The 16950-nt window shown below is 43.7% G+C and overlaps 1 protein-coding gene across 3 annotated transcripts; it reads right to left on the bottom strand.

The window, feature by feature from the left end:
- Window positions 1-332: 332 nt before the first annotated feature.
- Window positions 333-13078, bottom strand: TCP11L2 (t-complex 11 like 2). Of its 3 annotated transcripts, none has more exons than XM_088521667.1 (10): window positions 13059-13078; window positions 8592-8762; window positions 7427-7562; window positions 6915-7035; window positions 5973-6193; window positions 4871-5007; window positions 3699-3883; window positions 2232-2413; window positions 1298-1470; window positions 333-723 (listed from the first exon to the last, which is right to left on the bottom strand). In XM_088521667.1, exons 2-10 carry the CDS (start codon window positions 8725-8727, stop codon window positions 479-481), a joined length of 1536 nt encoding a protein of 511 aa, XP_088377793.1. In that variant the 5' UTR covers window positions 8728-8762; window positions 13059-13078; the 3' UTR covers window positions 333-478. The 3 variants fall into 3 exon arrangements, with proteins under 3 accessions (XP_088377793.1, XP_088377794.1, XP_010218761.2); XM_088521668.1 differs by having other exon boundaries at window positions 7427-7559; XM_010220459.2 differs by lacking the exon at window positions 13059-13078.
- Window positions 13079-16950: the final 3872 nt, after the last annotated feature.

Below are 16950 nucleotides of genomic sequence, written 5' to 3'. Positions count from 1 at the left end.
AAAGCCATTATTATACTACTCTTTTGCTTCAGTCTTTTTTTAAAAGGTTAAGTGTTATCATAAAAATATATAAGCAAAAATATATAAGAGAAAGTTGTCACATCATAATTGCATCAGTAAGTACATTTAAGTTTTTTAAAAAATTGAATATGCTTTACATTTTGCCACCATTAAGTTACTCTGCCAGCTCTTCCTCACTACAAGTGATTATAAATGCTTGCCCCCAAAGCCAATATTTTACTGGCTATTACAAGCAATACAAACCAATAAACAGATTTAATCTATTAAAATATACATACTCAAAATTATTTTTTTTTTCCTATGGATTTCACAAGCTATCTGCATATTTTGCAAGATCTGTCTCCCTCATTAACAGTCACTGGAGTGGGTTATTTGTAGTGATCCCTATGTGATCACAGTGTCTCTATTATAAAGTCTGAAGGGAGAAGAACAGGGTACAAGGAGTAGGTCACTATTTTCAATTGGCAGCTGCTTCCGTTTCCGCATTCCCTTTTGGTGCATCAGAAAAAAGGAGTTTCCTAAGGATGCTTGCATAGAAGGGTCCATACACTTGCTTGTTAAAGTTAACAATGTTCGCATACTGAGATCCAAGTTGCTCCATCTCCGGCTGGATCACGGAAAGGCCTCCCGGCACAGCCGCCGTGCACTTCCTGCCGCTCGGAAGCGCGAGCAAGCTTCGCATGAACAACTGGATCCGCTTATCTGAAACGGAATATAAAGGATGTTCAGAGCACACACAAACCCAGCACAGACACACTTGCTCTACAAACACCCTGCACATTAGCACAGCAAGAAGGCCAACAGTGTAGGGACTTTCCCCCACCAGAGGGAGGGACCATACTGAAAACATCTCGCAGGAAGAGCTGGCTCCTGCAAGGCAGGAGCAGATACAGATGCCTATTGAAACAAGAGTTCTGTGACTTAACGTGAAGATCAGCTAAAGAAAATAGAAAACAAGTTTAAATGCAAGAGTTGACAGAAAACAGAATATCACTTATCTTCTAAATTTTCTCTGAAATCCTAACACTGGAGGACTGTTCATAAAGACACTTATAAAATTATGTCAAGCTGTAACTAACCATGCTCTACAATGTAAGAGCACCACAATCCATGGGTTAACATTTCTTTACCCTCTTTTAATTGACCCAATATTTTAGTGCAAAAGTGCTTTTTAAAAATAACCAGACAAGAGATTAAATTTGCTTGAAGCAAGGTTTGAATTTAACAATTTCTACACAGACACAGAGATCAAGACACTTATATACTCTTTACTAACCAATCAAGGAACTGACAGGATTGTTCTTCTCAACAACACTACCAATTTGACCCAGTAAGTTATTCTGCATTTCTTTATCAAGAGTGGGGAAACCTCTTTCAGACAGGGACTTGTTCACTTTGCTGCAGATCTGGACACTGATGGCATTCAGAGCCTCCTTCAAATCAAAAGTTCTGGAAAGAAAAAGAAAAAAGGAAAAGGAATTAACATTTGAAGTTCTTATAGCATAATTTAGTCAAGGTTTTAAAACTCATTCCTCTTGTTTCCCATTGCTATTTTCAAGATGCTCCTCTCAGCGCGAAAGTTTAAAAAGTTTATCGTTTGCTTTTGCAGATTTACATACTTCCATAGGTACAGGACAAATCTCTGCCTACCACATAAAATAAGGGTGCTAACTGGGATGCGAATGGGAAGTGTCATTTTAATGTACAGCATCAAATAAACATAAGATCACAGTGATTTGGTGTTAAGTGTTTTCCTGGGCTGAATTCATAGCATGTCATAGTGAAAGTAAAAACAGCTTCCCATTTTTCATGGAAATTATAGCAGACAGCAGCAGCCTTGCTCATAGCATAAGTGGCAGCAGGAATATCAACAACTAAACAGCCTAGGCTACTTCTGGACCAAGTTTGAAGCAATCAGCAAGACAACTTTGTGAATGCATTGCCAGTCTCTCCTCTATTGGGAAGAAAGACTAATGAGCTTTAGTGCTATCCTCCAAAATCAGGAAGTTATAATGTCAAGATTGAGAGTTCTATTAAAATACAACTTTTAAGACACATACTTAATATTCACTACCATATGCCCACTGTATGCAAGTGAGGCATAAGCTATGACATTAACCATTTCCTACATTTTTCAGATGCATCTGGTATTTTATCGTGTAAATAAAAAAAAATAAAAAAAGAAGAACAAGTGATAAACAAGGCCTTACTTCTTGCTCATGCCTTCGAGAAGAGGAAAAGAGATCTTTTTCAGTTGGTCAGCAAAATCTGGCACATTCACAATTGCTGCACCCACCGTATTGTTTGTTATGAGACACACACAAGCTATGATTTTTAATTGATTTAGCTTTTCTCTCAGCTCCTGAAGACGAACTTCATCTGTTATTAGAGTCTAGAATTGAAACAATAATATCAAATTAGAAATAGAGGGAGAGAGGCAAGGAGAGGGACCGAGAAGGTATCTTCATAAAGTATTAATAATTTTAACCATAAATATGCCAAGCCATAAGTGGCAGGCCACTAAACCCTTTGAATATGTGTTATTGCAGAAAGCAAATTCAGAATGCATTACAGGCAGGTACTAGAGTTGTGTCTGAGGTGGGGAAGAAATGTGAAACCTCCAGGACAAAAACAAATAAAAGGAACACATTTTAGACAAAAGTGCCATAGACTGAAGCATATGGGCAGAGACAAGCAACTCTGACAACCACTAGTTCAAGCACTAATGCATTAATTCAACCGCTAGAGAGGTTTGAATGATTTGTTACCTACCACAGGCAAAAAGGCAAGACCAAGATTGTAAATAACTTCCATGGCAAGATGTAGTTGAAGCGTTTTGTTTCTCTTTAGAGATAAGAGCTCACCCTAAGCAAGGCACTTCACTGAGAAACACAGGGGCATCAGTTTTCAGCAGGCTGATAGTAATTCACACCATATGACAAGCTAGACCCACAAGGGAATACCCCTATCTAGCTTATACTCAAAGCTGGGGGATGTGGGTAAGAAAATAAAGTGATTTCTATTCCTTCTACTAATCCAGAACAGAGAATATTCTCGTGTAGTTTGCAAGATCTCTGCCGGGTCACCATAGATACATAGCACAGGTTCCCACTCTGCAGATGCTGCCGATAGCCCCAGCTGATGTCCTCTTTCAGTCAGCTTCACTAGAAGTTGTAGAAACCATTCAGGTTTGGGAAGAAGAAAAGAGATTCTTGAGGAAAGAAGCTTATACACTCTGAGAATCCAGGCATCTCTATTTATACACACTAAGAAAGGGCGAATATCCAACTCGGAGCACTTCAAGGCCTGAGTCAACTCTACTATAGAGCACAAGCAACTCCTTCAGTCTGATCCCACCAATACCTGCTACTGGTTAGCCTAAAATGCTAAAGTCTTTTTATATAAACACACACACACACACGTGTGTGTGTATATATATATATGAGTGAGCAGAGTGAGCTATGGTTGAATATTAAAAAGACGCTCACCTACTACATTTCCTGTTATTGACTTGCCCACATTGCATTTCAGAAGCCAAGGCTAAACTACTTCCAAATTTATTACCCCGATGTTAAATAGAATTACATTTTCATTTCCTCAATTGTCATTACTCACAGGATTACTACAATATGAGAATTTTCATAGTTACAAGTTTGAGAACACTGGAATATATTTACCTCTGGAATTACTTTATGATAATCCCACTGTAACAGTTTCAAGTAGCCATTGTTTAGCACCAGCGTAGGACTAAGATTTGGCTTAGAACTACTATTAGCACCAGCGGATGATGAAGACTCATCAGAAGACGACAATTCATCTTCTATTGATTCCTTTATCCATTCTGTTGTGTGATCCAGAGCACCTACACATCACAAACAAGCACAAGGTTATTTATTCAGCCCTCTACCAAGCTAAGCAGCAGCCCAAGAAAAAAGTTATACCCAGACAAGACTACTGGATTTCTGAAGACGCGACATGGCAGATTGCTGAGTGCTCACAAAAGTCAGTTCTCTCCACCTTTTCTTCCCCTGCTAGGGATCTTCCAGCTATCTTGTACAAACCCAACAACAGATTATTAGATTTAAGTCGAAATTTCAGGGAGAAGGGTCTCAGTAGTCTGTGTAGGTTCCCAGACCACTTTTATTGTTCAGAGAGGCCACTCAGCAAGCGGGGGATGGGACGGGAACAAGGAAGTGAGGGGACACGAACTTTATTAACAACAAACGAACAGCGTTAAAGAAGTCTTCCACAGGCTGCATGTACGAACTCTGTAGGCCATATCAGTGGCTCAGTAACTACCTTGTAGAATCTTCCTCCTCCAGATTTAAGCTTACATTTTTCCACCTTTCAAAGTCTATTTTCTTAAGGACAGCATAGATGCAGTATATGAACCCCACACCAGTGGCTTCAAGCTGACTTTCCAGGATCTAAATAAGTTTTAAAGCGTGCATTTTGCTTTATTAAAAAAAGATCTTTTCTCTTCTTACTTTGAAGCACACTGTTTTTTTCCCCAATCTTTACTTCTGACTAACAGACCTGCTCGGCACAGAAGAGATAAGAGTCTCATCTTTCAGTACATGAAGCCTCCTCCTACAGAAAGAATCATTGTGCTCATTTTCCAGACACTTACCAGTTTAGCAAGTACAAATTGGTCAGAAAGTAACCCAGATTACAGATTAATACTCCCAGGGTAACAACTGACTGTTAGTAGCCTGCTTGCCAAAGATATCTTGCATTCCTTAGACCGCTCACAAATGGAATTCTCCCCTCTCTAAATTGATTATAAAAAGAAGAAAAAAAGTTTGGCTACAGACATCCTTTTCAGTGAAATATGTAACATAATACCTACTTGGTGTTTCTTCAAGTATTTCCTGGAATTTTATTCTTTCATAATCCACCAAATTGCGCTGAAGATACGGCCTAATGTTTTCAAATAAATAGTTAACCATATCCATTTTCATTAGGTCCAGAACATGGAATATTTTTCTAAAAGAAGAAAAAGTTTAAAAATCCAATAGGTGGGATGGTCTCTGTAGAATTTAACAGTACATGGGGGAGAGACCTTCATTACCAGCTGAAAACTGGACTTTCAGTGCTAATAAGATCCATTTCAGCTGTTGTAACAAGCTCCATTATTAGTACTTCAGTACAAAGACTCATCAAAAGACATAACATTATCTACTTAACTCCTTCAAATATCCTGAAGGCCAATGCATCTAAGCCTTGGTACAAGTTACCAAGAACAGGACAAACCCTATATACCTAAACACCACAAACCAGTAACAGAAATAGAAGCATTTAAAATTTGTCTCGCCTGGTACATTTCAGCCCAGGCTAACAAATTTTAACTTTTTGGCCACTTTAATTGTGCTAAGAGAAACAGTGCCTCTGACCCAGTTATTTTGCTCTTCGCATGTGATCCAAGTTGTAATAAAAACATAATAGAGCAGTAACTACCAATTGCTCTCAATAATACATCTAAGGAGACATGAGCTGTTTAAGCAAGTGCATTACTCAGCTTCCAATAATAAATCTTCAATAATGAAGTGTCAAGTGCAGTGCCTGGTCTCCCAGAGGAAACATGGGGTTAGTAGCTCCATGACAATCAGTAAAAGCATGTTCCCCTTAGGTTTTGTAAAGGTGAGTAAGACTGAACCAGCAGTCCCAAACACCAGCAATTAGCACAGATTGCTACAGGAGCGCTCTCCCCTCATCCCTCATGTTGTTCAGTGGCTTAGCTACTCAATGTGCTTGTTTTATTAAAAGGAAGGTGTACATAACATGTCAGCCATCACGTGCACCACAGACCCTCCCCTCAATGTTTCTCCCAATTAAAAAAAACCCTTTAGTTTTAGAATGGGTATGGCTACTACTCGCTGTTAGCAATTTCCCCTTCTCATTGCCCAAGCACACTCTTTCAGAACAAGAATATTTCTCAAAAAAATACCAACCTCAATAACTCTATGATATTGTCAGTTGCTTTTAACTGTTTTATATCATTATCTCTTATTGGAGCACACAACTTTCCCATAGTGTTGATGATATAGTTTGCTAGTCCATGGATATCAACAGCATTATGTTCCGCTTGCTGTCTTATAAGATCTGTATCTAGAACTTCACAGATCTGATTTTGAATCCTGTTTGCTCCAGGAGCCAGAAAAGAAAGAAGAGTCTGAAGGGAAAACAAACAAACAAACCAATAAAACCTTAAACATTTAATAAACATATTAATAGGAAAACTTTATTTCAGTATGTCAGGTATATTTAGCTGACTGAGATAATTTTCAGTCTTAATGTATCTAAGGTAGCAGGGGAAAGAAACTGTTGAAATAGCCATAGTGCAGTTCTGCAAAACCACTCAAAACCTGTACATCAGAAAGTATGTTAACAACTGAGCTTTGTCAAAAACTGGGTGACTTCCCCGTAAAACAAAGTCAAACATTTACCAGCTTAACACTGTGCCAAGACTGAGAGTTTCTACCTTAACCTGTGTGTGATGATAGACACATTTAGGCTGGTATGGGCAGGTTTCTACACTTGCTCGCCCTCTGAATTCCTAGTATGTTGCTGATGTGCTGATGGTTACAGATGTGCAGCTTCCAAAAGAGAGCTGACTCATAAGAGACAATCATGCAAAGCTGACTGGGCCTACAGCTATTTGTACATGCAGCTGTCCAAGCATCTGTGCAGCAGTATTTATAGTAATATAAAACACTGTAAAATTAGGCTTATTGTGGTTCTGCATAATTACTGTTTCACCTTAGAAGTAAGAACTTGAAGGTGCTTTAGATTGAGACTAAGTAACAGACCTTCAGGGAAATAGAAGACCCCCAAATCTAAAATGCCAGAACAATGGGGGAGAGACATACGCAGAAGAAAAAAAAAAATCTCACCTCCTTAATTTCTTCAAAAAGCTTGATAGCATGTTCATATTCTGGAGGATCTTTATTCAGCTGCGATTCCAAACAATCCCAAAATGCTTTGTGTACAATAGTTTTCACCGTGCCCACCAAGCTGCAAAATAAATAGATCAGTGGCAGTAGAACATAAAATAAATTTCCAAAGGACAGAATTCACCATTCTGTCCTTATTAAGTAGTATGTTAGTTAGCCTAGCCACTTGCTAGGAAACGTGCATCACATTCCTAACTAACATGACCTGCAACCGTATTGTCTTGGACTGTGGATCGCCAGTTCCTAGACCACAACCCAAGCCAAGAAATCTCCCAAATGCCCCAAGATAACACATCAACTCAGCTAGACTGCAACTTATATTGCAAAAGAGGCAACTTGGACTCACTCCTGGAGTTGTGGTACAGCATCCAAGATGCTTTCCTGTTATCTGCTCTTCCATTTTTCCTCTTCACAAACCTGTTTTCCCCTTTCTGCATAATTCAGGCTCTTACCTGTTCTGTGGAAAGTCTACATGTTTCATGCAGAAGTCTGCATTTACAGCAATTTCATGAGCTAGAGTCAGATTGGTCAGATTTCTTGTAGCTGCCATCATTTCATCAAAGGTAATAATCTTGGGAGGACTTGCTGCTGGGAAAAACAAGATGAATTCAAGTCAAAAGACTATAGTAGCTAAGTATAATTGAAAGCATTAAATCTTAGCAACCTAACTGCAAGCAACAAGTAATAACATAAATCTTCTGCTATTTTGAAGCGTAGTCTTCCCTCTTATTTCTGTACCTTATCCAAGACACTTTTTCCCCTTTAAAATGGGAACTTACATTTCTTGGATTGCCTACTGACTGTTATGTAAAACCAAACACATTTAGAGTGTGGGCAGTAAGAGATATTTGTTATAATCCTGAGCACATAGTGGCTACATTGCAATTTAACTTTCAGTAGAGACAGTTCAGAAGGTCCCGACTTGAGAAAAGATACTTAATGCTCCCCAGTAGATGCCTCAGAATGCACCTTCTTTTCACAAATATATAAAAAGGGTATAATAAGAAAACTAAACTGCATGTGAAAGCAAAATTCTGAACATTTCTAAACCCAGAATTCTGTTATTTAGTATTTGCAACTATGCTTTTGGAGTTATGCTTTTGAAGGCTAGTAATGACAGAAGAACAGGAACAAACACTAGGTTACAGTTCCACTAACAAACCACATATGGTCCAAGATTGATTGCAGACATGAAAATTAAATATATTTTAACCATTATTTATTCAAAATACTTTCCTTGTGCAAGTGTATCTTTCCTAATACTTTCTTTTTGTAAAATATACATAGATTAACTCCATATATATTTAAATGTAGTATATTATAAAACTAAAATTACAGACTTAATTTTGAAATGTATGGAGCAAAAGGAAGAAAGAAACGTTCTACCAAGCAGCTGAATATGTTGTGGGTACCAATGTCAAGATGAGCACAAGACTAGATTGCCCACGGCAGCCACTCCCTTACATTTGCAGAACTGAAGGAGCGCACGAGCAGACCCCATGGATGTGGCTGCCCCAGTGGTCCACGCACAAGGAGAGGCCCTACTTATAGCAAGGGCAAAGCCATGTCTTTCTGACAATACTCTCTGAAACACAAGTAAGAGCAAAACGGGCTTACAGACTGGGGAACTGGGTTTGCTCGAGGAATCGCTGTTGAAGCTCTGTCGCGAGCACTCGGAGTCACTGGAAGAAGCGGTGCTTTCTGAGAGGCGCAAGGAGTCCGAATCGCTGCTCTGGTCCTCCTCGAGAGGCATCGCGACTCCCTTCTGCTCGGGCGGCAAACCAAAACCTGCGGACAAACACGCGTCCCGTAAAACCGGTGCCTTCTGGGATTCTTTGTTCCACGATACATGTTGACCATCACCTTTTTAAAAAGGTTACAGAAAGGAACTGGGCTGTCATTAACGACAACAAGCAGCTATTAATAAGCTATATTTACTTTGCAAGAGCTTTGTATCTGGGCTTCTGTTTCATACCTTATTATCTGCAACATAAGGAGATATGTTAGCTTGATTTCAAAGGTAAGAGGCCAGCTGCCATAATCCCCAAAGCTCCCTGTGGTGAGGATCCACAAAAGCATTTCCCATGATCACAGAATCACAATGGTTGGAATAGACCTTCAACATCATTGAGTCCAACCGCAAGCCCTTCAACACCATGCCTGCTAAACCATGTCCCTAAGTCCCTCATCTACATGTTTTTTGAGCACGGCCATGATGGCACCATTCCCCACCTAGCAATACAATAACTTGACCTGAACACAAGTGGCGCTGGGAAAGAACAAATGCATTGACAAATACCCACTCTTCCTAGAAGTGGGGCTAAACTTAAGCCAAATAGTAACTCTAAGGCATCTAACATTTCATCCAGCCTACCTGACAACATCAAGAAGCACCATGCCCAACACTACTTGTCTCCATACAGCAACTGCTTCCCAGCCAAATAATCAACAACTCCAGAGGATTCAGGCAGTTGCACAGTGCTGGTGCCCATGAATAATAGTTGTAAGGCAGGAAATGAAAAATCCTTTAACCATTAAAATCATGAACCGGAAGGCAACAGTCATGATTACTCCCCAAGGAATTTGCCCCAGATACCAAAGCTAGTTGTCCATCTTTCATTACGGCCATGAAATATCCCGTAGCAGAGCTATAAACAGTCACCAACATCATTAGCTCTTCTCAAACACGAGGCCGACAACTTTTCCATTTATGAGTTTAAGCTAAAAACCAAGTAATGGAACTTCCTTTATGATTAAATAGCACCAACGTTAGAAAGCAAAAAACATAGTAACTCTGTCAAATTTGGAAAAAGCCACTCTTGGCAGAAAGAAGGGATGCCCTTTGTGTGACCTTAAAGGAAGAAAATGGGGTGGCGAGGAAGATATTTTGTTTAGTTGCTTATGTAATCACCTAACCATGGGTTAGAGTACTTGATTTTTTGTGGTACCAGCTCATCAGGATCAGGCTTTGTAACTTGATGAGGTATTACAAGCGGAATACTGCCATGCTAATTAAGATAATCAACATTGGTAAGTTTTTTTTTTCCTCATACTCTCACAAAAAGAAAACATGTATTTGAGCACACAATTCTTTGCATAAAATAAATAAATAAATAAATAAATAGTGTTCTCGCTAGTGTCCTTTATTACTGGAGAAGTCACTAGATTTGGGTGTATAACAGGTCATAGGTTAAAGACCTGTTCTATTACAGCAGAAATTTTGTCCTTTCTAACAACAAGAAAATGAGAACTAGATATTAAGTGCCATTGTCTAGATTAGATGGCAAGTTGCAAGTACTCCGGAAAAAACAAAAGGCTTCGAGATATTTTTGACTTGGAGACTAATGTAATCGTCTAAGTTGCAATTACAAATGAGTCATTAGCTCATGTTATGCAAGAAACTAAAACCATTTCTTCCACCAAACTCTGTGCTGTGCAGATGTTAAAGCTCAACTTCATTAGAAGTTAACTGTAGCCAGTAACCTAATTTCAGAAATGTGTACAAGGTTCCTTATGCGGAACTTCTCACCCAAAGACAACAACCCTATAGAGCCTGCAGAACATAATGTATCTATTATTTCTGGATCTATATTCAAACATCCTACTTCCATGTTTTAATGATGTATAAGCCCATATATCTAACTAATCTATCAAATGTTAGCATCTTATGTGGTCCATCACTGGGGGTGGGAGAAGGCAAAAATTCATCAGCACCTTAGTCCAGAAGATAGAGATTTGCTTGCTTGGGAGGAGTGCTGTCACTATACTACTTAGATTGAGGAATTAAAAGAACACAGTAGATCAAATGACCACATGAAACCAATCCTCACAGTTTTTACATTATCATTTCAAAGACTTTCTTCTCAACTGTCAATAGGTTAGTTCCGATGGCAGACTACAAGATTCAGATTCACAACATCATATTCCACCATAATCTAGTGGGTCAAGATATCAAATGGGTAAAGTGGAAATTCAGTAAGCTTCCATACACAGCAAGTCCTTACAAAGCATCTTTCAGCAACAAATGCCTGCGCTTCAGAAAGACCCATAACCTACTTGAATATACTGAGATGATGCCTCTTCATACAGTTTTGCCAGGACAGTACTTCAGAAGACTTCATTTTATTGAGAAGGTCCAACAAGGCAACATGAGATAGCGTACTGAAAAAAAATCTCTTTGATCTTTGGCAGAATAAATGGATTTTCCCAGGGGGATGGTGAGAGAGAAAATGGGTACATTCTGCAGATTCAGTACATTACTGCTAAATTGCCAGTTTAACAGCTACGCAAGGCAGCAAGCACATCAAAGGGAACAAGGGGAGTACACAAGCAGAATCTGGCTATACCATCTAGTGCTCTTAATATGCTGCCCAACAGCTAAGAAGCGCACATGAAAAATATTGAGTATATCCAAGAAAATCACAAACTGAAAAAGGCTTTTCTAATTAGGGGCTGAATTATTTAGTATTTTCTTAACAGCACACACTGAAAAAGTTTTTCTTTATGTTTTTGTAGATAGTGTAAAGCTCTCCAGAAGTTACAGAGGGCAAAGTCCATGTGAAATTTTAAATTTAGATTAATACAATTTCCAAGTGTAATAAAAAAAAAATGTATTTCAGAAGTCTTAGTTTTGCAGAATGGCTATTATGAATTACATATTAGGATGTTGTTTTAATAGACAACTGAATATACTGCCTATTTCACGAAAGCGTCAGGCTCTGGTTACGATTTGCTTTACTCTTCCTGTATTAAAAAAATAATAACTACTTTTATTTTAAGTCAGATAGGCTGGCAATGGATTTCATTTAGCCATGCATCCCTTTCCCCCATCCTTTTCTAAGGATCAGTTTCTTTTGCAGTGTTTCAAGGGCAAACCGTAGGTGCAAGACAGAGCTACAGCAACTTCTAAACGCCCAAAGCATCAGTCCAGTTTCTCTCCTCCTTCAGTAACTAAGCTTGGTTTAATGTAACAGGGGGAATTGAGCTGTCGTGGATTCCACTGCTGCTCGGAGCCACCGTTAGCCTTTGCCTTTTGCTGAACCTGTGACGGGGCTGTCTCCTGAAGACATCCTGCTCTCGCAGCAGCCATCGCTTCTCCCAGCCTGGCCATGCACCGAGGGGCGCCCTGCTCACCAGACGCGGGCAGTTTTGGGGCACACTCCGCTCGCGCCCCGCAGCCCCTAACCCTTTCCCGGGGCTCTGCGCTGCCCCAGGGCGCTCGGCCGAGTCGTGCTTATCCGCTGGACCTGCCCCTCGCTATCTCCCAGCTGCCATTCACGGCGGCTCCTTGGGGTAGAGTTTCCCTTTCAGGGAGCCCAACCTCCGTCGGGGCCCGGCAGCGCAGGAGAAAAGCGCCTTTGTCAGCGCTGCCAGCGCCTCCTGAGGCCCGGCTCCCCCTCCGCGCTCCCGGGCCTCCAGCGGGCATTCCTCTCTGCCGGCGCTTCCGAGCTGCGGGCTCCCTCCTTCCTCACAGGGGCGGCTCTTGCTCAAGGATTAAAATGGTAGAAACGACGCGGCTGGCGAGCGGATACCCCGGCCCTTACAAACCCGCTCCCCCCGGGGCGGCCCTGGGGGACCCCCCGCCCCGCCATGCTGCGGGCCCCCCTCACGGGGCAGGGAAGCGCCGCGGGCTCCTCCTCTTCCTCCCTCTGCTCCGCGCCGTCTCTCCTCCCCCAGCCCCATGTTTTGCGAGTTACCAGCGGCAGGAGCTTGGCACCCGCAGACCAAAACAAACAGCGTCTCCAAGCACGGGCCCGGCAGGGGAGGAAGGGCGGGCGGACACGGCTCGGAGCCGGGACACGACGTCCTCCGCCAGCCCCGGGCAAGGCGAACGCGGCCGCCCCAGTCCCCGGCGCTCAGGGGGCGCCCCCGGGGCGCCCTTGCGCGGCCGCAAGGACGGCGGCAGCGGCGGCCGCCCCGCGGGGACGGGCAGGGGGCGCCCCCGGGGCGGGCTGCGGAGCCGGGGCTGCCGGCGCGGAGCAGAGGGGAGCGGAGCAGCCCGGCCGCCCCGCTCCCTGCCGCGCTTTGGGCAGGCTCCCCCGCGCCGGCTGCCCCGCACTCACCGCGGCCACAGCAGCACCTCACTCGGCTCCGCGGCGCTCGCTGGGGCTTTAAACCGCCCCCCCGCGCGTTATGTACCCGGTCCGCGCTACGGGCCGCTTCCTCGGGCGCAACCATGTCCCGCCGGGGGGGAGCGCTTAGCGCTTGGCCGCCGGCCCGCGGCGAGCTAGCCCGCAGCGCCGGGGTGAGCCTCCCGAACGGGCACGCACGCTGCTGTCCGCCGGCGCGGAGCGAGGAGCAGGGCGCGCTCCCAGGATGCGCTCCCCGGAGGAGGCGCCCATGGCGCCTCTCCCCCCTCCTGCCTGCATGGGCCCTGCCGGGGGGGAGGGGCCGCGCGGTGTTTACGGAAGCGCCGCGTCCGCCCGGCTCGGCCCCTCCCCGGGGGCGGGGCCCGCACGCTTAGCCCCGCCCCGGCGCTGCCTCCCCCCCCCGCGGGGAAGGGGGAGCTCTGGGGGCCGCGGGGCTCCCCGCGCCGCGGGCTCATGGCGGCGGCCGCGGAGCGGTGCAGGGCGCCGGCCTTCAGCCTCCGGCCTTCAGCCTCCAGCCAGGCTCGCGGCGCTTCGGCCCCGCGGCCCCTCGTGCTGCCGGGGAGGCTCCGCTGCCTGCGGGGAGAGGCGCCCCCGCGCCCCGCGCCGCCGTTGCTCGCCCGCCTCGCGCGCGGCTCCGGCATCCCGGGCGGCGCGAGCTGCCGTCACCTGCGGGGCAGGTGCTCACGACTTGAGCCTCATTCCCCATTAAGGCTCAGGCATTCCCTCCTGGCGAGGAGTCGCCCCGTCACTGGCACGCGTGGGGACACGCCATGCTCGGACGGGCCGAGGTTGGCTGCTGCCCCTTGCAGCCACGGCAATGGAGTGCGGATGGAGATGGGCCGCAGCAGTGCCCTGCGCAGGCAGAGGGCTTTTCGGAGGGACGCCGAGCCACGCCGCTCTGTCTCGCTTCCAGGGAGATTAACTGGGATTAGGTCGAACAGCCCGCTAGCTTCCATAAGGAAGAGGATGTTTCCAGGGCAGTAACTGCTTGCCCTAGTTTTTGCACGTGACGTGGCAGCAGCAGCATGGGGGGAAGCTCGAAAGACCTCTCTGTGGTGGCTCACAGCTGGAGTGGCTTGTATGGGACTGCCTTCCCTTCCAATGCATCTTTTTTCATCCATTTTAGCTTAAATGCCGTCTAAAAGATATGGGAGCAGCAGGAACCTGAGTTCTGGCCTTTGCTGTTAGGGCTGCCGCTGCCTTTTACTAAGGAACTGACTCCATCACGTAAAACCGCATAAATAACACTTGCGGCAAACACCAAGGCCCAGCGCTTCCTCCCTTCTGTCAGGGCACCCGTGCAGTGTTTCGGGTCCATTTTCTGTTCTCTGTGCACATGGAGCAGTGATTCTGTAACCCAGGGATGCTCGGTGGCCCCCTTCCCCAGGGTGGGTGAAGAACATCCTAGCTCCGCCAAGCAGACTAGCTTGCAAATGTTTATGTAAAAGGCTAGCTTGAAAGGGAAATACTACCTATTTCAAAATAGGTAGTATTGCACTGAGTGTTGCATAAAATACCAAGCAGAGATGGCTTTAAGAAATACTTTTTTGGCTGTAAAAGTGCCTCTGTCCTGCAAACAGCATGTTTTTTGTCTTAGCGCCCATTCTGAAGTATCCAGCTTTCTTTATAGAGAGACACATCTATCTCTCTGTAGAGACTGTGTATCTTGTTGAGGCACCCAATGTATATTTCCAAATTCCACTCCGAAGGCCAAGAAGTTAGATTCTATAGTTAGAAGTTAGATCCTATAGTACTAGCCCTTAATCACTTTTTTTTGGTTTCTCTTCATGATCCAGATACAATGATGCTATAGGCCTTTATACAGATCTTGATATTGATTCCTTGCTGTGGAGGATTTACTGCATGGAGAAATGTCATTCATTTTTCAACATGTAAATCTTGTGCAGTGACAAGCAGGACAGTAATTGTATGGCCCTTAAATCTGTTCTGGTCAATATGAAGATTGATGTTCATGTGTTGTATATAGGAGGCAGACAAAGGCAGAAGTCTCACTGGTGTCTCCAGTTGGCTTAAGTTCTACACTTTTCAGTAGTGAACTGTTGTAAATTCAAATGAATTTAGTTTTTTTTTTTTTTCTGTGCTCAGCCTTTGCAGTTATAACTTTTCCTTCCTGCTAATGCACTGCTTTATCCAGCAAAAGTAACACAGCTACCAAGCAAATGGGTGAGGAGTGCAGTTGAAATGTGACTAAAAACGATGGCCAGTATGGAAAGAGAAGGGGAGGGCAGATCCATGTTGTTGTTTACACCAAGGCCCATGACAACTAAATTGAGAACATAACTTGAAGTCACAAGATATTTTGCCCTAATCCTAATAACTGAGCTGGACAGTCTGGCTTTAGCTTTAGCAGATGGATGTTAAAACTCTAGTCTGACCAGATAATAGGCTCAAGAATGAGAGGTCTACCAAGCAGGTGTGAGGATGCTTTCTCAGCTTGTTCTTCAGCCGAGTTTCCTATATACCAGATGAAATCAGTCCTGTGAGAAGCAGACAGGATTTCTGCTTCTCGGTACTGAAGTATTCAGCTTCAGATTCACACTGAGGCAGGACGTAATACTGAAGCCTGGACATAATACTGAAGCGTTTGAGAGAAAAAGAGTACATCAGTAAACTACACAGCCACTCTAGACTGCAGTATCTTGCTACTTCATCACCTGAGCATATTCTGAATGTACACTACCCTCAGCACTGGTAATCCATTTTTCTGTACAGAGGGAAAAACAACTTTGACTTACTGAGTCAAAAACAATGAGTTGCTTGTAGAATCATGTTTTTGATCATGAAGAAATAGTTTGTGTTGGCTCCTTGGTAAGGAAAGGGTCTTAGCTAGTGTTTTAATGAAAGACAACATCCTGAAGGTACAAACCTAACCCTTGCCAAGCCATTTTCTTTATTTTTGGGTTACTGTCTGCTAGAAACAAGTATTAAAAGCTTATTCTCAGCCTACTGCTGAAACGTTTCCTTGTCACTGCCAAGTTGACAAAGGAGAAGCAGTACACCCATTATCTACACTACCCTGCTACCTGGAACAGAGCTACAACCCTCAGTACTTAACCATCGAGCATCTTCTTGGTGAATTGCTTCCGACAACGCTGAGAAAGCTAAGTTCTCATACTCAAACTTCTGAAGTAAATGGCTTCAAAAGTCCCAATCCTTCTTCTCAGGTTCCTGCTAAGGTTGTTCCTAGGCCCTTCCAAAACAGAAGCACAAGATCCTCCTTATCCTAAGGCCTAGAATAGCTAAAGTTATGGCTAGTTGTTCATTGTGGAATCTCTGCTTTTGTAGTTCATAAGCTGCTTGTTTTGCTGCTGAATATTTCTACTTAATGCAATATTCAGAAGGACAGAGGATTCTCAGAGCTCCACATCCAGTTCAGTGCAAGATCAATCATATCCACTCCAGGCCCCTCTAGAGGGAATTTAAGACAAACTACTGACCTTGGGCTCCTGGCTGGGGCAATCTGCTAAACAAGTTCTTCTGCAGAGCCTGCAACCTGCAGTCACTGCAGCACCTGCTCGGACAAATGACCCTTTGCCTCCCATCTGTGAATTTAACAGAATTATGCCCACAGAATGCCCAGGACAACAGTACATTTTCCTTCTGCCACCCACACAAGCAGTTACTGGCTTGAACACCATTTACTGTACTGAACTAATAGTTTAGTTCAAGACTAATCCTTGGCATAAATACATATATGTGTATATATTTAAAAAGGAGGAAAGTTTAAAAACTAGGAATCAAAGACCAAGAAAGAAAATATCTTCTAAGACAAAATGATATCAGACTTTTTTGTTGCAATTAAGTGTAAAAACAAGTCAGTTAGTACCCAACGCTTTTATCTTTCATGGAGTTACAGCTTGCACATT

Source organism: Tinamus guttatus, unplaced genomic scaffold (genome assembly GCF_059628265.1).
Source record: "Tinamus guttatus ecotype Peru unplaced genomic scaffold, ASM5962826v1 Tinamus_guttatus_pri_ptg000125l, whole genome shotgun sequence".
In the NCBI taxonomy this organism is placed as follows: Eukaryota; Metazoa; Chordata; class Aves; order Tinamiformes; family Tinamidae; genus Tinamus; species Tinamus guttatus.
The sequence above is the reverse complement of the archived record's forward strand: the minus strand, read 5'-3'. Positions and strand labels throughout refer to the sequence as shown.

Coding starts and splice junctions, on each gene's coding strand:
- TCP11L2 (XM_088521667.1), bottom strand. CDS start 8,727: ATGCCTCTCGAGGAGGACCAGAGCAGCGATTCGGACTCCTTGCGCCTC. Junction 7,036..7,426: donor GTAGACTTTCCACAGAACAG/GTAAGAGCCTGA, acceptor TTTATTTTGCAG/CTTGGTGGGCACGGTGAAAA. Junction 5,008..5,972: donor AATATCATAGAGTTATTGAG/GTTGGTATTTTT, acceptor TTCTTCTTTTAG/AAAAATATTCCATGTTCTGG.